At 40.7% G+C, this 23817-nt stretch overlaps 1 protein-coding gene across 1 annotated transcript; it reads right to left on the reverse strand.

Annotated features, from left to right (window-relative positions):
* Nucleotides 1-738: 738 nt before the first annotated feature.
* Nucleotides 739-16757, reverse strand: LOC308104904 (dnaJ homolog subfamily C member 7-like). Its single transcript, XM_080455541.1, has 14 exons — nucleotides 16670-16757; nucleotides 12344-12432; nucleotides 11328-11452; nucleotides 10698-10811; nucleotides 10463-10537; nucleotides 10181-10299; nucleotides 8720-8873; nucleotides 8433-8597; nucleotides 6397-6488; nucleotides 6186-6259; nucleotides 5299-5445; nucleotides 4491-4646; nucleotides 3555-3632; nucleotides 739-3437 (listed from the first exon to the last, which is right to left on the reverse strand). The coding sequence occupies exons 1-14, from the start codon at nucleotides 16738-16740 to the stop codon at nucleotides 3400-3402; spliced, it is 1497 nt and encodes a 498-aa protein (XP_080311667.1). The 5' UTR covers nucleotides 16741-16757; the 3' UTR covers nucleotides 739-3399.
* Nucleotides 16758-23817: the final 7060 nt, after the last annotated feature.

The following is a 23817-nucleotide window of genomic DNA, read 5'->3' on the forward strand; positions in this document are numbered from 1 at the left end:
ATTTTCCAGCTACAAATCAAACTCTTTAATGTTAAACTTCAGATATTTACATACTAGTCCATATCTAGACAATATCAGTTGCTTAAAATTAAAATAAGAGAGGTTCTCCATATCTGTTGAAAGAGCAGGGTATGAATAATACACATCATTCTTTATTATGAGTGGAGGAAGCTACTGGTTGTACTGTATTTACTGTACTTGGTATATGTAACTTGGTATTATTAATATTGGCCTATTAATATCCTTCCCATGTCGGCCATCCCACCCATGACCCAAAATTGCATTATAAAGCAAAATGCCAGATGCCCGAGTGCACTGTTAGGGAAGCATCTCTACTGTTACCTGTGAAATTATATGTATATTGATACAACTAACCTTGTAGAGATTGTGATTCTACCATGGTGGACGTCCTCCACTCCCGACATCGCAAAACATTATTTACTGGATGTTTTCTGAATATTGGGGTATTTTACAGATTTAGCTGTTCAAACACAATTCCAAAATTGATATAACATGATGTTTATGGGAATGCCAAGTTATAACATAGATACCCACAGTACCTTAATGCCCAGCATTTAAAAATATGTCACTGTCTTTACTAATAGGTGAATCATCATATGATCCTAATTTATGTATACAAAATGAAGAATCGAGCATTTAAACATGATAACAGTTTGTGGTTTGATAAACTAACATTGAAGAATACATTTAATAGAGAGAAAAAAAGAAAGACAAGCGTAAAAGACAAACCTTTATTTTCCAATAACAAAACATTGCAGGTCGTGTCCACACTGACATATGTACACAGGTCAATGACTATGACTGGACTGTTACAATGTCCATTTCACTCTTATCCCTTGGTTCTTCACAGGTTGAATGGGTGAGGAGAAGGCCTACACTGCCTACACATGCATGGGAAGTGCCTAATTTATACTCCATTGCACAACGGTGACCCTTGCCAAAAAGAACAGATCTTCAAGCTAACAACGCGTCAATGTACAACACATTTACAATGCATCATGGATGCTGCCAGAATCAGGATAACAAAAGGACATGAAACCCCAAAAGCCTGAAATATAGTCTAGTTGCTATGGGCCACAGCGTGTTCCAGTCTTACATTCACCACAGCGGGTTCTTTTCGGTAAGTTACACCATCGTGCCAGTACAATTTGAGCTTAAGTGGATGTCACTGCCCATAATTCTAAATGTATTAAGTCTTCTAATGGATGGCAGGTGCAAAAACCTACGATTTGGACTTGTAAAAGCATTTAATTGCAAAATGACAAATTAATTCTGTTTTCTTGCAAAATGACAAATTAATTATTTGTTTTCTTTTGAATAGAGCACAAAAACATGCTTGGCGAGACAATTCAAGCTATTAGGGGTTGGCTCTACATTTTAAGAATAATGATTTAACTAAAGCCTAGCCATAAGAGATTTCCTCAAAAACATGAGTGACATTAGCAGTCTCGGGCAAGGCACCACTTGACAATTGCCTTATCCACACATGGCTTGAACTATGTGGAGACCTCATGTAATTGATTCATTACCCCATGGCCACTGTTTTCTGAGGCTCATTCACACATGATTGTCCAGTAATTGCTTCAAATTACTGGACATCCAATTAATGAGTCCTGCGTGAATAGAGCTTTTGTCAGTGACAAAGGGGATACAATGGTCAGTGCTCAGAGAGTACACCTTCAAATGGCTTAAAGGGCAACTTCAGATTTTTAACATGAAACCTACTGTGAGGACATGTGAAAAGCAGCCAAAATTTCACAAAGCCTTCTGTGTGTCAAACTCACTGGAAAACCTGTCAGCCTAAGTTAAACACGTCGGTTTGATGAATTCTATGTAGGCTAACGGCGATTTTCCTCCTCACAATAGAACAGGATTCGGGTTAAAAATCTAAGAAGTTTAAGAGACGTGACTTGCTTGATGTTTGGCCCAGTTCAACGACAAAGAAATTTACACACTGTATACATACTGTACAGTCAATGAAACTCAGAAAGAAGAGGGCTGGGGGTGAAACGTTTTTGTTTTGTTTGTTTTACAACTAATCTGCGTAAAAATACAAGCTCCTTGCGAAAGACTGTCCACACTGGCACTGGGATGCATACAGTTTGAATATACAATAAATATAAATAGGCTTAAGGGAGACTGAAGAAAAATAGAGGTTACAAACATGAATGAAAACACGTTATGCCTGATTTATACTTGGTTGCGTGCCATGTCGCACACTCAAAATAGCCGATCGGTGTGCGACACCAAGACGCAACCAAGTATAAATCACCCTTTACATTCCAGTAAATTGTACAACGTCTGGTTGGAGACCAGAGGAAAAACGTGCCGGTTTGACCCTGCAGTCTGCAGGAGAGCGAATAAAACCTGGACACACACACACACATACACACACACACTCGCACGCACACACACACACACAGGCTGCATTTGACACGGACACATCATCCTCAATTGCTGCCCTGAGGTCCGTTTGAACATTTACCTCCAAAATGTTGAGCTGAATTAAAGTCTATGTACTTCGTTGACTGGGGTCCCTCAGGGCTCTATACTAGGTGAACTATGTTTTCCTCCTTTACACTAAACCTCTTTGTCAAAAATTGCCCATCTACAAGCTGAGCTTGTAGATCTGCCATTTTTGCCAAATGCTCTCCGCGGAATAGGGACGCTATTCTGCCGAGATGTCGATACTGGCTCTTCAGTCGATCTTTGCAAGGGTTATCTTAACAAAACGATACAATCTACGGTATTGTGCCTAAATCTAAACATCTATGAAGATTTACACTCCCAGTTTATTCCTAAGTACTGTTAGTACAGCACACCTGGACTTTGCTAATTTAGCCTATCCTAAAATTTATTTCCGTACGAGACAAATTTGTGTTTTGGCAATTAAGAGTAGTCAACAATTCGCACCATGAAGCCCCACTTGTGCGATTAGCTCGTCCAAATCCGTCCGGGCGTTTTAACTGAATTGTTATCGAAAAATGTTAAGTTCAAATACAAAAAGCGCGAAATTTCCCTGCACGATTCCGGTTAGTATAAACTTGAAGAGTGAATTTAAGAGCGAGTGCAATAACTAAAGACTTCAGGAGGGTTTCTTTAAATCAGTGGTTCTCGATACGGGGTCCAGGGACCCTCAGGGTTTCTTGAGGGCGTTCCAAATAGACCCTTACAGGTGTGTGAATCTCAGAGTGTACAACTAGAACCAAAGGGACCCTTGAAATTAAAAAGTTTGAGAACCATTGCTTTAAAGTATGTCAAGTATGCAAGGGGAGGGTAAGTGTCCAAAGGACACTGGGACAGGAAATTGGGAGGGAGAGGGGTCCAAATTAATGTAGTCCACTTCAAGGCTCCAACACAGCCGTATGACGCTCCCCTTTAGCCAAACTGGAAAAAGAAGTTTCCAGGTCCTGCGTCTTGAAGACAAAAAATGAAACGAATAACGTACGGTCAATGACATGCACTCCGTTTCATGAATTTTCTTTGAATTGCCTTTTAGTGTCTTAAAGCAAAACTCTACAATGTCTACATACTTTGTTGATTGGATTCAAAGTTAAATCCACCACCTTGGCCTCCAAAGAACGCTCTGAAGATGTTGTTGGCATCGAAATCTGGAGGGAGAGAAAGAAAAGAATAGCAAACGAAAAGGATTTATTCACAAGGAGAATGTCAGGGTAAAAAGGAAAACAATAACAATTTCTTTGACAGTTCTACGAAGCAAGTTCAACATAATCCCCAAGATATAAGTCTTCATTATCTGGGCTTCACTAAGCCTAACGTTTGGCCAAAATAGCAGATCTACAAGCTCACAACACGCCACAAGGCAACACGCTGTGTGCGTGTAGCCCTGCTATTTTTGGAAAATTATAGATTTAGTGTAGAGGGAAGAAACAGGGGGGGGGATCGAGTACAGAGCCCTGGTAGCCTCGCATAGCCAGACTATATCACTGCGTGGATATGAGTCTGGTGCTTCCATGAGGACGTTTTTTTTCCCCAAGGGGCGGGATCAAAACAATGGCCCTCGACGCAATTGGTTAGACCTACAACCAACTACCAATTACAGTCTCCCATATTTTAATACTGGGCCCTGATTGGTCACCCACGTCTTCTGGAGCAGGAAATGGATTCTCTATGGAGCGGTGCCAGACCCAAATCGCAGAGTGCAATTCTTTTTTGCACTCGCAGATTCGTCTGGTCCCAGGCTAGAGCCCTGGTGGACCCCGGTCAATGAAGTATATAGGGTTTTCAGCTAAGCTGGATACAAACGAAGTGCAAACTGTAATATTAGACAATTACGAACAATTAAAACATAAAACCCAGGCTAAAGTAGAATAGAAATATGTCTGTGTCGTATAAAACGTAAACGTTTGTCCTACACAGAACTCTATGTCTTCCTACCGTACAGTATGTCACCTGGCAACACCTAACAGCCAATTGTTCCATTTATCGTAGAAAGACAAAGCCCTCACCTTGTCCTCCATAGCCACAGTCATCCTCCAGGTCGTGTCCGTTGTCATAACGCATCTTCTTCTTGGGGTCGGAGAGGATGGTGAAGGCCTCCCCCACCTCCTTGAACTTCTTCTCCTCGTCCTTCTGCACCTCCGGTGTGGCCGAACTGTGGCGGTCTGCAACACAGACAATACACCAACCAGTTATTAGACGCACTGGAGAAAAATGGCAATAAATTGCCATCTGATTGATATTTTACGCAGAAATTATAATTAAAATGAAATGATACATTTACTACACGGTAAAATGTTCAGTGTTTCATTTAGCCAAGTGTACAAATGTAACCAAATAGCACAGTAGGTCAGTGTACAGTGTTACATTCACGTTCAGGGGGTGCAACAGTGGTTGACTGGATAGTGTGCTGACTGCACATTCCCGCTGGAGACCTGTGTTACAGTAGGTGACCGTCCTGCGTCTCTGCACTGTTTTCTGTCTGTCAACTCTCTCTGTGTGTGTGTGTGTGTGTGTGGGCCTTTAACGACAATTGAGTCCAACTTAAATTTGTATCACATCTCATCCATGTCTGTACTCGAGTCTAACTATAGGTCTGTGCGTTTCCCGGGCACACATAGGTAAATGCTTGGCTTTTACATATATCTCTCGCCTTGTACCTATTACTTTGTTTTGCTTGCTCGTATGTATTGCCGTTTCTGTTTTGTTCCGTTTGCCGTGCTCCGTTTGTTTTTTGAATTTTGTGAAGCACTTTGGTCAACTACGGTTGTTTTTAAATGTGCTATGGTGTGTGTGTGTGTGTGTGTGTGTGTATACCTGGGTGGTGCATGAGGGCCCGTTTGCGGTAGGCTTTCTTAATCTCATCATCGGTGGCAGTTTTGCCTATTCCCAACACCTTGTAGTAATCTTTCCTCTTGCTCTTCTTCAGTTCCAGCTGGGCGTGCTTCAGTAGATGCTTGTGTTCTAGACAAAGATACCAAGAGACAAAATGGGATCTATTGAACATATTCAGGTGGATGTAGAGGGAAAGATGATATATTGAACATAGTATCATCACTGTCAGGCCAAAACCTTTGTATGTTTTTCATAAATTAATACCCCATTTTAAACCTCATCATATGAAAGTGTGCGCTATCTTTGTCAATTTATGCCTATAACACCAAAATAGGGACGGCAGGGAAAAGGGGTTCACCTGTTATTCAGAAAGGTATTTCAGTAAATAGACAAACGACAAAAATGTTTAATTGTGTGTTAAGAAAGGAAAAGTTGAATGTGTTGTTGATGTGGAGGTATATCGAATATTGACATTTGGTCTATCAAAAGCCAGTGGTTCTCAACCTTTTCAGGCCGTGACCCTACAAAAGAATCATATATGAACTGGGGACCCCCCACCCTGACAAGCACTTGGAATTTGAGTTGAAGCATTACATTTAGTTTGACTCGGTTCCACAGATAAATATTGTGAAAATAGCAGCTCTTACAAGTTGTTTCTTATATTATTTGACAATTTGGCCAATGTTTGACCAGTTTTTATAGTTTGTTGATTACGTTTGATACAGTATATGGTCATTTTTTTCTTCTCAAAAAGTCCTTAAATTGACACTTCACTGTCATCTGGGGACCCCCCCCCAAAAAGCATGTGGGAATTGGGGGTCCCGACCCACAGGTTGAGAACCACTGTTCTAGGCAAATGACAGCGTTACCTTTGGTCTTTTCCGTCTGGTAGACTTTCTCGTAGTCTCGCACTGCGTCCTCATACTGCTCGGTGTCCATGTAACTGCAAGAAAACACAGTGTCACTCCACATGATCACACACAGTACCTCGTGCTGTTTCCATTTCTGACTAATAAAGTATTCAAACACCCTTCAAAGAAACACAGAGCCACAGGTAACCAAAGTGGATGGATAGCGTACCACTGGGCTCGTCTCATGTACGCCTTGATATACGTCTCATCCAGCTTGATGGCACTGGTGCAGTCTTCAATGGCCTGCTCCAGTTTCTTCAGCTGAGGAGAGGACACAAGTTGACATTTCGGGTCAGTTGGGAGTTAGCGGCAGAGGTACAGCAATGGTATCAGTTACAAGTCAGTCAAATTGCACGGACATACAGCAGCAGAAAAGCTCATTTGTTAAAACGCAGTGCATGTGGTAGAAAATCAAGTTCATCTAAACAGGTGTTTAGTCCACTAAAAATCCCAAAAATTGAATCCAGCGCTGAAAGAGGGAATCTTCACATATTTTCACTTTTTTCTTATGGTCTCCGCCAGGCCAAAAGGCATGGCGAGAGAGTATGTTTTGCCCCCTGTCCGTCCGTCCGTCCGTCCGTCCGTGTGTGTGTGTGTCCGTCCTTCTGTCTGTGACCAGCTAATCTCCGCCACCGTTGGTCCGGTCGCTGTGAAACTGCGCACACACACTCCCTGGATGCCACAGCAGAACCTCTGCCCCACATTTTTCAGATCAGCCTGTCATAGCGCCACCATGAGGCCGACTTTTGCAAAACACATTTTTAGCTATTACTCCTACAGATTTTGTCCAAAAAACACAAATCTATACACAGTATCTCTATAGCCATGTGATCAACACGGATCTGTCTGATTTTCCATATTCCATCATGATTGGCTAAAATTGGCTTCCAAAGTTTGCAGGATTGGTTCATTTTGAACAAAATGCCTCAAATCATGAACGCAGCATTCGATTTCCGTGAAATTTTCCACAGAGATTCCCACTTGGCCCAGGAAGAAATGCCACCCTTTTCACATTGGCCTGTTATAGCGCCACCAGCAGGTCTAATTTAGCAAACCACATTTTTGGAACAAAATGCCTCAAATCATGAATGCAGTGTCCTATTGTCGTGCAAGGCACGAAATGGCACCCTTTTCACATTGGCCTATTATAGCGCCACCAGGAGGCCACAATAACCTACCTGACCTGGCGGAGACTTGTGCTCCGAGGACCACTTTTTCTAGTTTCTACTTAAATCTTAGCGGGAAACGGCATATTTTCAACCTAAATCCCATACCAAATGGCTCATTTCATGTAGAGGTAAAACTACACATTTGACTCCATCGTTTCGTATTTTCAAAATACTACTTACCTTTTTTACCACATTATAATATTGGATCAGAATTTAGGCTGAAAATCAGCAGGTGAAGGTTCCCTTTAAAACTTAAAGTGCAAGTATATAAAGTAGAAAATAAAATGTCATATGGCGAGTGAAGATTTGGTGGATAAACTAATATAAAATGACTCAATGTAAGCCTCGTAGGGTCATGAGTATGAACTTATGAAGAAATTATTGAAAGACATTATCGATCCGTCTGCTAATGTAACATGGCAGCACACAATTTATGCCGTTCCAAAGACTCAGTGCTTGAGGGTGTCTAGGAAAATGCTTCATTGTTTAACAAATTACTAAATAATACCATTACTCAACTATAAAACTCATTTTCTTGACTTCAAACTTTAGGTTTCCTCCAGATTTTCGTAGATGCATCTGAACTCTGTTAACATGTGACTGAAGCATGTGTCACCTCAGTTCATGACCTAGTGCTCAACATAACATGTTCGCTCTGCGCGTGCTTAGTCCATCACACGTCTCACAGGACCGACTGACTGATAACCCCTGCATGGTAACGTGCATTGTGTCATGTACTGTATCTACATGACAGTGGCCTCATTTGCAAGTGACATTAAACATGTCCCATATCTGGGTTATGTTCCGTATGTGGATTATGTCCAGATGTCTAGCCCGGATTATATATGCTCGTCACTTACTTGGAATTGAAGAAAATCCATTCCCTATTTTGACCTTGACCATGACCTATGAGGCCCAAAAGTTAATCATTTCTTTGAGGTGAATAGACCACACACCCCTTCCTTATCTAGTTTTTATGTGAATAAGTACAATTGGATTCCTAGCACCCAACATGCATTTCAATGGGGGCCTTCACCTTGGCTCCAGCAGTGGCTCTGTTGCAGTAGAGCTTGGCATTGGTCTTGATGTTGTTGGGGTCTATCGTAAGGGCTTCTGTGTACAGCTGATAAGCTGACTCGTAGCTGCAGTCCTTGAATGCCTGGTTGCCTTCTTCCTTCTTGGCTTTCAAGGCTTTGGCATTCTGGTTTGGGGAACACAAAGTAAACGTGGTTAGAATGCAGGCCACTAATGTGCAGGTTATAAATTAGGTTTCAGGCCGAGGGAGATTGGGTGACAAGATGACCGATGAGATGACAGACTTACCCTGCATGCTAGTCTGGCCTTTTCGTGGTCGGGGGCCATGCGCAGGGCCTGCACGAAGAACTGCACAGCCTTGTCGATACAGTCCTCATAGTACAGACACAGGCCGCGGACGTACAGCGCGTCTGCATTGGTTGAATCCATCCGCAGAATATCACTGGGAAAGAAGGCGTAATTTAACAACTTAAACTCTATGCTTTAGTTGACCTGGGTCCCCCAGGGCTCTATACTTGGTCAACTCATTTCCCCCCCTCTACAACACATCTCTTTGCTGAAAGTAGCCGAGAAAATAGGGATAGTTCCCAATATAGGGACACTATAGTTCATGTGCTTAAAGTCTTAAGTTTACACTTACAGTAGTAACATAATTTACTAGTGTCTAGAGGAAAATTCTCCTTTGTTCTTATAGTTGTCTGTATTTTATATTTATATTTCAGTAGGAAGCAGCTCGATACTATGCTAGATCACCTAACCTTCCCATTCCTTGTATGACCAGTTTGACCACCAAAACTGCCACTGGTTCTAAAACTGGTTTTAACATTTTTATCTTCTTTCCTGGTCTTCCAGAACCCCTACCTACCCTAGTATTGCTGTTTTGTTATCTCTAGTACTGCTGTTTTTCTATCCTACCAGGACCTCTAGCACTGCTGGTTTTCTATCCTACCAGGACCTCTAGTACTGCTGTTTTTCTATCCTACCAGGACCTCTAGTACTGCTGTTTTTCTATCCTACCAGGACCTCTAGTACTGCTGTTTTTCTATCCTACCAGGACCTCTAGTACTGCTGTTTTTCTATCCTACCAGGACCTCTAGCACTGCTGGCTTTCTATCCTACCAGGACCTCTAGTACTGCTGGTTTTCTATCCTACCAGGACCTCTAGTACTGCTGTTTTTCTATCCTACCAGGACCCCTAGTACTGCTGTTTTTCTATCCTACCAGGACCTCTAGTACTGCTGTTTTTCTATCCTACCAGGACCTCTAGTACTGCTGGTTTTCTATCCTACCAGGACCTCTAGTACTGCTGTTTTTCTATCCTACCAGGACCTCTAGTACTGCTGTTTTTCCATCCTACCAGGACCTCTAGTACTGCTGGTTTTCTATCCTACCAGGACCTCTAGTACTGCTGTTTTTCTATCCTACCAGGACCTCTAGTACTGCTGTTTTTCTATCCTACCAGGACCTCTAGTACTGCTGGTTTTCCATTCTACCAGGACCTCTAGTACTGCTATTTTTCTATCATACCAGGAGCTATAGTACTGCTGGTTTTCTATCCTACCTGGACCCCAGCAGTACCGGGGGTTGAAGAACCCTTCACTATATGTTACACAATGACTGTTGCCCCATCAAGGTTTCCATTAGCATGTGTTAATGTCTTGTGACCTTATCAATAGCCAAAACAAACTAAAGAACAGCTAAAGATTGTTTTATGTTTCTTTATCATGAAGTCAAATGAAAGGGGTTTACCTGGCCACAGACTGGGCTTCTGGGTAGCGTCCCAGCAGGGCCAGGCACTCAGCCTTGAGGATTTTGAAGCGTTGGCAGGCAGCCGCCAAAGCCAGGGCTCTGTCCATACAGTACACCACCTGGAACACAAACGTTAACCACATAAGCCCTATATATACTTTGCCGTACGACGAAAAGCAAAAGTAGCAGCTCTACAAGCTCACAACGCCTTGCAAGCTTATAGATCTGCCACAGAGGTGTTGTATAATGGCTGAATGTTGTCTAGTGCCCCTTTGAACATACCTTTCTGAAATCGCGTTTCTCAAAGCCAAAATCTGCCATGCGTTCGTACTCCAACATCGCTGCTGCGTTCTTGTGCTGAAATACAAAACAAAACATGGCAGAACTGTTAGCTTACATTAGTAAAGAATTATGTGAATAGACATCACACCAGGAACACAAATAATACTTTAAAAAGTCCATTTTAAAAAGCCTGTTTTATAAAACCGTTAAAGGTGGAATGTGCAGTTGGTGTCACCTCCTGCTGTGCTTGGCCGTTGCTGGGCTCTAGCTCCAGAACCTTCTGAAAACAGCGACTAGCTGCCATGGCATTACCCAGAGATAGGTGGCACTTGCCCTCCCGCAGGTGGCCCTGTGAAGGAAGGAGACACATTATATTACCACGTTTTACATTTAAGGTCTACAGTGCCCTTAAACCTATAAAACAATCTTCAAAGTACATTTTGGTTTCAGGCGTGTGCATTTGGGGTTGTGTGCACTGTTGAAAGGAATAGATTCTTTAATCGATGTATTTTTGTAGTTAAATATCCAGAGTAAGGGTAAAATTAAGTGGAGCAGCTATGCTTCACTCACACCCACCAGTGTTTGGTATTCACCCACCTGCAACTTTCACCAAATGGTGATTATCATAATAGACTTGACTCATAGCAGAGGGAACAATATGGGAAATATGCTCATTTGGACCATAAGTGTTATGTTTTTTTCTGACTGGAGTCTACCTGACTGGTTTAGCCGTTTACTATTAAACGTACTGCCCAGTGCTCCAAACGAATGAAACATGTCATTTCAACTTTCAATGTACATGAGTTTAAAGAAGCAGCCAGGAAACCCGACACTGAATGAGATGCGATTGTGTGACCCCACTGACCTTCATGAAGCAGTCGTCTAGACGCACTGCCTGCTGGGAGTCCTCCAGGGCCTCCCGGAAGCGACACAGCATCATCAGAGTGGCCGCTCGGTTGCTGTAGTAACTGGCGTTTTTGGGACTGGCATCTTCGGACATAAGAAGAATATGGAAGTCACACAAGAGAACAGTCACTGATGCTCTATAGAAGGCGAAGCTTTAGGACAAATGTTCGGAGAATATTATCTCATTCCGATTACTAACGAGTGATGATCTCATAGGGCTGCATCACATGTTCCAAAAATAACCTTGTGATATTTTGCCTGGATATTGAAATAATGAGGTCTACTGATTTGCTCTTTGCAAATCCGTTGTCATTCTCTCCAGTACATTTCCACGATGATTCTAACTGTTGGTTGGCTAATTGTGAACAAGCACAGTGTACCTTTGACTATTCAAATAGCTGCTATTCATGTTATTTAGATGCTAGGTATGTTGTTTAAATGGAGACAGATGAAGTATATTATACATGGCAGGCTTGATGTCTACTTACTGTACTTCAAACCACAAATAATTTCAAAAATAGCTGATCTATAAGCTCTCAACGTGTCACATTGCAACGTGTTGTGAGCTTGTAGATCTGCATTTTCGCCTATGAATGACAAAATAGGGACACCCGAGTTATTGGTTAAAAATATGTTTGTTTTTAGCATTCTAATTCCTTGACCACTTAGCGGATTGTTATTTTCTTGTCTCTTATGCTGACCTTGCGCTTTACCCTATCGTTTGGTTCTCGTCTCTAATGCTGACCTTGCACTTTATACGTTTCTCTGGATAACAGCGTCTGCTAAATGCCTAAATTGTAATTGTTCGATCCGATACTAGATCATTTATTGTACAAACTGACATTGTTCTAACTTCTGCCCTACGGTTGCAATGACAACTACTTTGGCTCATCATGGCAGTCGTTAACAGTCCAGTTCCCTGTGACCGTTCAACTTAATTCTGAGGTGGAGAGTGGTAGTGAGTGGAACTCTCACCTATGGCCTTTGTGTAGTAGTTGAAGGCTTCAGAGTAATCCTTCTTGACGTAAAACGCATTTCCTTGTTCTTTGAAGCCTTCGGCTTCCCTGGGGAGGAAAAAAGACAAGACAGAAAATCAGTCCAAGGCAGGGTGAAGCTGTCACAACGCAGAACAGACACGTTAATGAGCAATGTCAATCTAAGAGATTATACCTGCCACTGTAGCTGCCTAAACGGCATCTAAAAGTAAAATGTATCATGAGTACTTGGGTGTAGACTCCTTAATGGCTTAGAAGTAGCATACAGTAGCAATAGAAAAGTAGAACCGACATATTCCATGTGCTACTGCGTCAAACACAGAAGGGAACATAATCAATTCACGGAGGCCTCCATGATTCTTCCATATAACTTAAACCCCATTGGGTTTGCCAGCAAGGTTAATGGCTGTACATTGAACACGATTCATCTACAGTATACTCTTTTCTATTGCGGCCGCGGGTGAGAAGCCGGCAAGGGATTGTGCTCTGCACTAGCGACAACTACTGGCTGTTCAGCGGGGCGCAGAACTGGGAGGAATAGCGTGTGCCTCCACATACGTGAGTTACTCCTGCCGGTGAAACTCCTATTAGATGTCAAGAAGTGGCTGGCGACGTCACATATAATCGGAGGAGAAGTGGCTGTGTACACCATCCACAGGCCAACTGTGGAGGATAGCAGCCAGTCACAAGGACCGTGTAGGGAAGTTCAATGTTCATGGGGGAACTGGCAGACCAAATAAAATCGAGGAGACAAATAATGTGAGTATATCTATCCGTATACACCGAACATTCCTCTGAAGCTGAAATGTGTTTCACCTGGAACAAGGAAAAGAGAGCAGGGAGCTGTGAAGCTAAGAATAGCGCTGTGTGAATCACCTGCTGCAGGCTCATCAAGCAAGAACTCACAATGACCTTACTACACACACTACAATAGCACAGTACTGTGGACTATGACACAACTTTCAGTAGCTTCCTTAATGAAGTCGTTTTTCCAGCCAGTGGTATCACTCACCATTACTATGTTTATTGAATCCCATGTTGATACCAGATGAGCATGTGATTGCTAACTCAATTTGCATATTGTGAAGATGCTGTGCTCAGTAATCAGTATTAAGATTAATACTGCTACTATTTTGGTCTTGTATTCCAGAACCATGGTCATTTCTCAACCATCTACAACGACCGCAAATGAAAAAACTCAGGGAAAACCAAAATGTCTGTAATACCTAAGTTAATCAAAGAGAGCAGTCCATGTGTCACAAAAAAGCAATCACTTGCAAGAGATAAAGGATGCTATGACATAGACTATGATTATGATACACAAAATAACTATGATTCATGTTGTGAATCATGAAATTGTCTGAAAGAAATATGATGTTTTGGCCACATACATAGTGATACTGAGGTTTGCTTAACCATACCATATGAACCCTGGAGTCCCTATTCTGGCATATGTGAACATTCAGCAAAAATAGGTAAACATTTGGCAAAAAAAAATGCAGATCTACAAGCTCACAACACCTTGCATTGTGAGCTTGTAAAACAGCCATTTTCACTATTGAAAGTAAAGTGGTTAACTTCAGGGAAAGAAATAATAGAAATTTGGTTTACAACAGGAAAATACTACATTTAAAAAGGTCTAATCATTGGTCTTCTGCATTATTATACAGTACAGTGGAGACAGGAAAGAGTAGACCTGAGAAGGCATTCCTAATGCTTGATTTATGCTAAATCAGGCTTAATCTTTGGTCTTGAATCTATGATATTGAATCCATGTATACAAATATTGTGTAAAAATAAATCACGCTACAATGGTGACCTCACTGCTTTCACACTTTCTCACAGCTACATTTGAAAACCAAAAGGGTAAAATGTAGCAGGTTGATGTCTGAAAGATCAACTTGTAGAGATTGAAATAATAATTACAAATAAATATGCTCAGTCATAAATAAATCAAAGTAGTCATTAAGTCATTAATGGTTGTCATGCTTGTGGCAATGCCCTAAAATGTGTTACCAATTTCCAATAGGGCTGGGAGATTTGGGGGGAAAACTAATCAAAAGGAAATGTTGAGAAAATTATTAATGATAAGTGGATGTCATTCTCAAACAGGTAGCACCATTCATTATTAATTTCAGTCAGTTAGAAAAGTCTAATAAGTTCAGAACATTCTATCAGTCTTGAAATGCAGCTTTTAAGACCAGGGAATGACATGATGTAATCAAAATCCTAATCTGTTACTTAGGTATGTTGACATACATGTATTTGGCTTAGTGTATTGCTCTTTCAAGCTATATCACGGAAATCAACGTACCTGACCATATCGCTCAATAAAGAGATCAAATAAAATACATAACAATAAAAAAACGTTTTATGTAGACAAGATGCATACATATTAGTATGCTATGAACAAGTCCCCAATTTACCCTAACTAAAAGAAAAGAGAAAAAAAGCAAAAACAAATTATAGCTATAGGAATAGGAATAATAGCTATATTATTCCACTTCATAACTTGAGGCATTCATTACAGGTGAAACTTGTACCAATGCTAAATAACCGTGATCTTGCATCTAAAGCAGTGGTTCTCAACCAGTGGTCCGAGGACCACTAGTGGTCCTTGAGGGGGTTCCAGGTGCTCAGCTAAATGATGGAGAGTTGGTAACCAAATGGACCCTTATTAGGTAGATCTTTAACTCTTGAGAGTGTAAAATGAAACCAAATGCATTTGGTTTCATTTTACACTCTCAAGAGTTAAATGATTGTTAATCATCTGCATTTACTAGAAGTCTACACAATTAGAGAATGTAGAAGAATTGTTATTTTGATCAACGTTTGCCTGTTATCTCTCCTATGGTACCTGAGGAGATGAATGGGTACAAAGGACCCCAATGGAAACAAACAAGCCATAGGCTTTCTTGGGGTTTAAATCCTCTTAGCAGCTTTTATTGAACTGTACTTTCCTGTGCTTTTTTTGCAAACTGCTAATTAAGGTATTCAATCAATCAATACAGCATGGAATTGAGGACAAAATCTTGTCAAACGACAACAAAATATTCAACATTTTGGGTTCTGAGAGGCTAAATCTCATCAAATGGTGGTCCGTGGCTCAAATGCCGAATAAATAATGGACTTGATATGAAAAAGGTTGAAAACCACTGATCTATCGAGGAGAGAACCTTCTAGAATGTGGACAGCAGATATCTTTAGTTTGTTTCACTGCTCTGCCCTTGAGCAACTCTCACCGTGACTAACACGTAACAATTACTCATATAATAACCTAACAACCAAACAACCAAACAACCAGCAGAATTAATAAGTATTATTCTTGTCTGACTGAGGTCGACATATTTACTAAAAACACGTAAACAAACACACTACAAAGTTAAACCGCGTCCACACCATCGTTTTTTATTAATAATGCTTAGCCTACTATACTTAACAGTAATTGAAGCTATACCGATTATGATTAATTACAGTAATAAGCGAAATGACTAGACGTATACACACTGTGACTTAGTTTTAATCAAATACACGTTTAATTTGCCGGCAGTTTAAGGCTTCAATAGCCAAGTGTTACACCGGAATTGGTGACTCGTCTAACTCTGTGACTTCACCTCAGTGGTAGGAAAAGTACTCACATCTTAAGTAAAAGTATCTGCAATGTAGAAATACTGTTACAAGTGAAAGGCCGGAATTCAAAATGTACTTGAGTGAAAATACACAAGTATTGGTATCAAAATATACTGAAAGTACCAAAAGTAGAATATACACATTATGCAGAATGTCCAATTCGTCATATTTTCTATTGTACAAAATGATCTACAAGCTCCCTATTTTCAAATAGCCAAAATGTATGTAGGGCTGAAGTGGTTACTGTATGTTTTGTAATAATCAAAATCTCCAAACCAGTAACTGAAGTTTTCTAATATTTGTAGTGGAGTAAAAGTACTATATTTGCCTCTGAGATGTAGTGGAGTAGCAGAAGTCAAAGTACCGAAAATTGAAAATACTCCCGTAAAGTAAAAAATACCTCAAAATTATACTTAAGTACAGTTCTTGGGTTAGGTAAATGTACTTAGTTAGTTTACAACACTGTGCAAAAAAAGAAAAAGGACACATCGGCTAGCCCTCGCGTCGCATAATTCGATAGGTCACCAATGTATGCGTGGCGTAGGCTCGTTGGCTTAAGCAGCATCAAGTAGGCCCCACCGCCGGAGAACTAGGTTTATGTGTCACCTCAGAAAACTGCTCCAATGTCCATTTTCTACATTCAAACGCACTTATTGTATATAATAATTATATTTACCGTTCGAGGGTTTCTTCATCGTGGATGAGGGCTTCTGTTTCCATCGGCATGTCGATGTCAACAGCTGCCATGTTTTTTCCGAAAGAAGACCAAGAAAGGGACGCAATATCCGGGGGGTGGAATGTATATGTGCAGTGGTGGGAAAAATACTCGATTTTTTTACTTAAGTAAAAATATCAATACTGCAACGTAGAAACACTCTTTTGAAAGTTAAAAGTCCGGAATTCTACAATTTCTTGAGTAAAAGTACTAAAGTATCAGTACTTAAAGTACCAAAAGTAAAAGCACTCGTTATGCTTTATGTCCCATTTCACAAATGTATAAAATGTATTTAAAAAATCCTTTGAAATAGCAGATCTACAAGCTCACAATGCTAATTGAGCTTGTTGATCGGCTATTTTCAAATGGCCAAAATGTATATAGGGCTGAAGTGGTTAATATATGTTTTGTAATAATAATCAAAATCTACTACAAAGTAACTAAAGTTTTCAAATAATTCTAGTGGAGTAAAAGTATATAATTATGAGTCAGTGGAGTAGAAGTAAAAGTACAGAAAATTGGAAATACTCCAGTAAAGTAAAAATACCTCAAAATTGTACTTAAGTACAGTACTTGATTAAATGTACTTAGTTACTTTGCACCTCTGATAATATATTTTTAAAAGGCCTTTTGTTAACAGGCCTTTTGTTTACATTGGCACTCAAAATTATCTTTACTTGAGCTGACAAATTCACACACGTGCAAACGCTGAATTAATGATAAAAATTATGAGCTCATACATTGTCATCATACATCATGGATTTATCAAGGATTTATATTGAACTCTTCATTAAAGGTTAAAGTGATATATATTTTTTGTTAAAATAAGTGTTGAGTTTGAGTGCTCTATATTCTCTCCAGCCCTTTTGTATCGAACAGAAAATAATAAACAGAAAATATATTTTCAGGTCAGGATACCAATTTTATCCAATCAGGGGAGAGAACTTACACAGGATACAGCAAGTGAAATTGGAAGTGGTGACACAAAGAAAATTGAACACTATAAAATTGAAGCTGATAAAGCTGATAGAGTTATAGTTCATTGGATAAATGGCCCGGGTTCCTGATTGGCTGAAATTGGCAACCCACCTGAAAATATATTTTCTGTTTATTAAAGAGCTGAAGAGACGGTTAGATCTCTATTACTGAACACTCTATAGCAATTATTACTATCAGAATATAGAGCTTTAACCTTTTAACAAAAAACGTTTTGGTTTCTCGTTGTGGGTGTGTTTGGCCGTGTGCCTGGATTATGCCCAAATATAGACATGCCTGATGTCAGCATGTCACATGCCCTAGATGGAGTTACCATGGGTGTGTACCCAATATTATGCCCATATACAGAGGTTTCTGCCATCAGAGCAAATCGTGGCCCATTTAACATACAGATATGAAATATGAATAGAGTTCAGGGATGCATATGCACGGACCAATACTGGAGGAACCTGTAGGGGGAAGTAGTGGTCCTCTGCAAGAGGGACACAGCAAACCTGCTGGGTGAGCAACTTTCATTGAAATGGGTGGATATTATATAGCTCTACCTACAGCTGTGTCTTGTGACACAGAAGTTTAAAAATGTACTGTGAACTTTGCAGACTTGGTAGCTATAGATCTGACCATTAATTAATTAATAATGAATCAATCAATTAATCAATTAATTCAGCAGTTATTATAGCTACAACAATATTGGATTAACAGTGAAGTTTTGTTTTTCCTATGTGTCCGGTTGTCCAGAACCTGCTTGCGGAAATGGATCGGATCCCTCAGGAATCACTGTGTCAACCACTCGACCGACGTCAGGTATCTCCATATATGGGCACATAGACACAGGCAGACAGACAGACAGACACAACAAACATCTCCATATATGGGCAAAAAACAGACACACACAGACGGGTACAACGGGTACTCTGACAATGGGTACAACCATGCATAACCGGAGGGGCATGCATCCCAACAGGCATAGTTTCCAAAGGGCATCGGCCCAGTGTGAATAAATGTGCATTTGTTTGGAACATATGAATTGTTTGCATCCATTCTGAACAGCATGGGGCTTCAGGCAACATTTTATGCCTTATGGAGATCTACGACGCCTGCACAAATTGACGTTAATCAACGGTTATGTCACAGTAGTAAATTGTTGGATTATGCCCAAATATGGACATGCCTTATGTCACAATACTAGCTGACTGACATCATAAATCATCATCATAAATTCAATCAATTTCACAACCTACTATCAGCCCCTGCCAGTGACAACAGTTGTCTGTGCTACATCAACGCCCAAGGCAAATATAACATAATTGTGATGCAATCTGCTCATTAAACCCCAAAGAAGACCTGTGAGTCACTTGTACGTGACCCATATTACAGCACCGTGTATGATTGGTGGAACAGATAGTCATACATGACGACAAGACAAGGCTCCTATTACATCACTGTGTATAACAGGTGGAACAGATGAAAGCCCCGGCCGCCAAAGTGCCAACCTCTGCTGGGAGCAGCAGAAGTTTGCACAGGACCAAGAAGACACATCTGTGGCGGCACACATTCCTAATCTTCAAGCGCCACAAAAGGAAACAAAAGACGACTGCACTTGTTGCTCTTTTTGCTGAGGCAAACAACATCAGTGCCTCCTCCGTACCTCCTGAAGAGAAGAGAGGAGGAAGAAATCAGAACGAAAATAATACTCAGAAAGAAAATAATGCTGCTTTTGGGGGCGTTTTGGGAGGTGCACATGCTGAGGCCAACCATAACAATAGTTCCTCTTTGGATAGTTTGGTTGAGACCATCCAGCCCTCAGTCCCAGCCATTCCCGCCCTCTGTGAAACAGAAGAGCTTGCCAACCTTGGGTTATACAATGTGGGGCAAATGTGCTACATGAACTCTATCCTGCAGAGCCTCTTGACTTTGAAAAAATTCAGGGATGAGCTTCGCCGTCAGTATCAGGTTGTAAGTACAGTCCCTGAGGCCGAAATACTTGTTCTTTTGGTGTATATTGACATGTCACGTTTCTTCAATGACGCGGACAGTAAAATACAAATCCTGAAGACCTTCAAGTGGATGATCTCGAATGACCAAAAGTATCGGACATTTCGGGACGACAAGCAAAAGGACGCCCATGAGTTCCTCATCTGTGTGCTGGAACAGCTGAGGTCTCTGTACCCCGCTCTGAAGGCAGCAACGCATGCTTACACCTGTCCTGTCCAGGCTCACCTGTCCTTCGTGATGTGCAACACCCGGACCTGTAGACGATGTCGCACGCTGTCCTTTACGCAACAGGAATTCACCAACCTGTCCTTGACTGTGATGCCTGGAGAATCTGTGGAAAGATGTCTCGATGAATACCTAAAGGAGACGGAGCTGGAATACAGGTGTGAGTGCGGACATCTGAGATCGGACCAGCAGTGGTTATTTCAAAATCTGCCTAATATCTTGGTTCTCCACCTCAATCGCTCCAATTGGAACGGAACAAAAGATAGTCAGGTGCATCTGTCCAGGAAGCTGCTGGTCACTGCAGTCGATGACCATGCAACAATGTACACTCTGGCGAGTGTAGTCAACCATTTTGGACCCTCTGTTTATGAAGGCCATTACATCTGTGACGGGGTGTATCCTCCTGAGACAGACCGCTGGCTCATCTATGATGATCACAAAGTGTATAAAACAACGGGTGAGTTAGTCTGTTGCCGTCGGCAAAAGTCGGCCTACATTCTGTTCTACGAGCGACAGGACACACAAAAAGCATTAAAGTGACCAGGAGTCATTAAATGTCAAAGGTACAGTAGACAACATATGTGACAAAAACATTTTTTACAATATATCTTTCAAATAGCAAAGGACAGTCTATTCCTAGCAAATTTGTCTGATATTACATTTGACTGATATTCATAATATAATAATTATAAGGGGGCAAATAAAGTGTATATTCACTCATTCATATGGTCACTTCTAAATCCATCTTTGTCTGTTTGTCCGTAGTCGAGTCTAGGAGGTAGTAGCTGTTCCAGCAGAGAATCCCTGACGTCTCTGTCACAGGGCACATTATGCAGCTCTAACTGGGGAACCCTGAGGCATTCCCAGACCAGTGTGACTGAGCTTCTCACCCTAAGGGAAGATGCCAGCCACCCTCCTGAGAAAACCCATTTTTGCCACTTCTATCCATGATCTTGTTCCTTCGGTCATGACCCACATGCATTTCATGACCATAGGTGAGAGTAGGAACGAAGATTGACTTGGTAGATGGGTTAGGGTTAAACCTCTACTTAAGTGTACAGGTGCAAGACAAATGAAGATCCCCATAAATAAAATAAAAGTCTGCATACTGGTAATATGCTCAATGTACTTTTGTTTGCTATTTCAATGTTTCAACCAGATACAGTAGATGTACAGGAATGAATAAGGATTCGGAAATGGGCTATCATGTATCTATACATACGTAGGACATCAGATATAGATCTTCAGGAATTAATAAGGAAATGGGTGTACATGAATATAGGACACGATTTCAGAGTCACCACTGATTGGTTGAAACCATAATAGGTTAGGTGAAAACACCTGAGCTGATAATTCAGGATAGATAGGCTAATCTTTTTGCAAAATACAGGCAGTGTGCTCATTTCCTGAAATATTGAATGAACTTTAAATATACAGAATGCCTGTATGAAGAGCTTTGCTTTCTGGTTCAGCTCTCTTAAATAATATAATAATATACTATTTAAATATGATATGATAATTAATATTATAATACTGCTTTATTATCAGAGGAGAGTGGTGTTTCAGTCAAAATTGTGACAATGAATTGACTGTATATACATTGTACATAAGGTAATGAATGATGAATGACACACATGTATATCAATATACAATAGGTATTCAATGTGATGATACACTTTTACAACTATTTAATGGATAGATGTTAAATAAAATCTTTAAGGACACTGGCAATATGAAAACTATTGATGACCTTTTTCCAGGAAACACCAACCTCATTACTAACCGCTTAAGCCTGATAATGGCATATATGAAAATAGCTGATCTACAAGGCCATAACACGTTTCATGGTACGGTGTTGTGAGCTTGTAGACCTGCTATTTTAGATGTGCAACACCGATGTACAACATGTACAGTATTTAGCATATATAGCCCTATATGCTATTTTAGAGAATGTTGGCCTATATCGACATGCCAAAAATAGGTAGCCTATGCCAGGATTAATGTGGTTAATAAATACACATACTGTAGGAGCCATGAATTGGTTTATTGTTCTTATGATTATGTTTGGTTATGTTATTTATATTCTTGGTCAATGCCCTGTCACTGGTGTGTATGAGTGGATGATTGAGTGACGGGCATAGGGGAGGATACCTGGTTACCTCAAAAGCACCACCTGACCACCTGCTGAGAACAGACAGAGAGAGAGAGGGGGTGTTTGGGAGCCTACTTTTTGTTGACCGCTTTATACGTTATTTTGCTTTATTGTTTTGATTACTGTGATCGCCTTGCTATGAGTTTAAGCACCTTTAATTACGTTCCTTTTTGTTGCTTTAATAAACCCCTTAAAACGCATCGTTTGGATCCAGTGAATCTCCTTTTATTTGTAGCGCGTCACACAATAGATCTGGCCCATCTCATCGCCTCTTGCGACTTATTTTAGTTTAGTTCTGTTCTGTAGAGTCAATAAATGTTAGAATCAAAGATTGCTTTAGCAAACAGCCTACTCCCGCAAGGTTAGGTGGTCGGTAATCTATCAAGACAGATATTCAATTTGCAATGAACATCTCTCAGCATGTTTGCTGGATATCTGGATAGCCCTATAAAGGATAAGGATAATTCCTTTTAACAGGACGTTCATGAAAGTCCTTGCGGGCTTTTTTCCAATGAGGGCCTGTGAGCAATTAGGGGTTAAGAGTCTTGCTCAGGGACAAATTTCATTTCATCGACACATATGCTGGCGTGGCCTGGAATCGTACCTGGGGCAACCAGGGCCTCTGGCTCCCTAGGCGGGCTCACTAACCACTCAGCTATGGCCGCCCCTAAAGCGGTCCCTATAGCAGGAATCAAGTTGAAAATGTTATTTAATCAACAGTTTTGTTTTCACTGACAAAATATAACGCACTGAAAAATATGAATCTTGTGTATTTCTAAAAGGAGTCTTTCCTTCAGTTTCAAAACCTTTGATGCAGCTGGTTACTTACTGTACTAGTTAATAGGTTGGTTAAGAACACATACTTTACTTTGCAAGTATTTTAAAAGCATAAGCATCTCTACTGGCAACACATTCCGCATTATTCTGCGCCATGTGCCATTTACACTCTGTGCCATTTACACTCTGTTCATAAGCGGAAATACCAATCCCAGTTAAATGGAATTTGTAAGGGTGCAAAAAATGAAACTCTTGAGAGTGTACAAACATAAATTGACACTCAATGTACAATGCATTTGAATTTCTCAAGAGAAACCTACACACCTTATGCAAACATATAATACTTACCATGAGTAACATACTACACACACACACACACACACACGCGCACGCGCACACACACACACACACACACACACACACACACACACACACACACACACACACACACACACACACACACACACACACACACACACACACACACACACACACACACACACACACACACACACACACACACATACATACATACATACATACATACATACATACATACATTTTTCACCTCGCCCCCTAGTGCTCATTCCTTGTATCCATTTGTCACCTATATTTTGATATTCTGTATGTTAGCAGATACAGTATAGTTAATTGTTCCCATATGTTCTGTTATTTAGATAGGCATATACTGTTTGCTTAACCACAAATGCTAATAATATTATTTAGAGAGAGCATACTGTTTAGACAGATGCCTAGGTTGGCAAAGGATATTCAGCTGTTGACCCTCTGCAATCTACACATTATGATTGGCCAGGGTGCTGACCAGTCAAATGGTTATAGGTTGCAGCTGGTTCAGTTTAGGTATAAGGTTAAAAATCCACGGTTGTTTTATTTGGCTTTTAGGGGTGTGTGAGACATTTAAATGAGGTCAGAGGGAGCTGACAGGTGAGGCGTTGGATTTGAG

Source organism: Gymnoscopelus braueri (assembly GCF_963280865.1).
Source record: "Gymnoscopelus braueri genome assembly, chromosome: 17".
NCBI classification, from domain to species: Eukaryota; Metazoa; Chordata; class Actinopteri; order Myctophiformes; family Myctophidae; genus Gymnoscopelus; species Gymnoscopelus braueri.

What these genes read in the sequence shown, in the direction of transcription:
- LOC308104904 (XM_080455541.1), bottom strand. Translation starts at nt 16,740, where the DNA reads ATGGCAGCTGTTGACATCGACATGCCGATGGAAACAGAAGCCCTCATC. An exon ending in TAGACGACTGCTTCATGAAG is followed by an intron (nt 10,812 to 11,327) that starts GTCAGTGGGGTC and finishes CTTCCTTCACAG; the next exon opens with GGCCACCTGCGGGAGGGCAA. An exon ending in GAGCCACTGCTGGAGCCAAG is followed by an intron (nt 6,489 to 8,432) that starts GTGAAGGCCCCC and finishes TCCTCTCCTCAG; the next exon opens with CTGAAGAAACTGGAGCAGGC.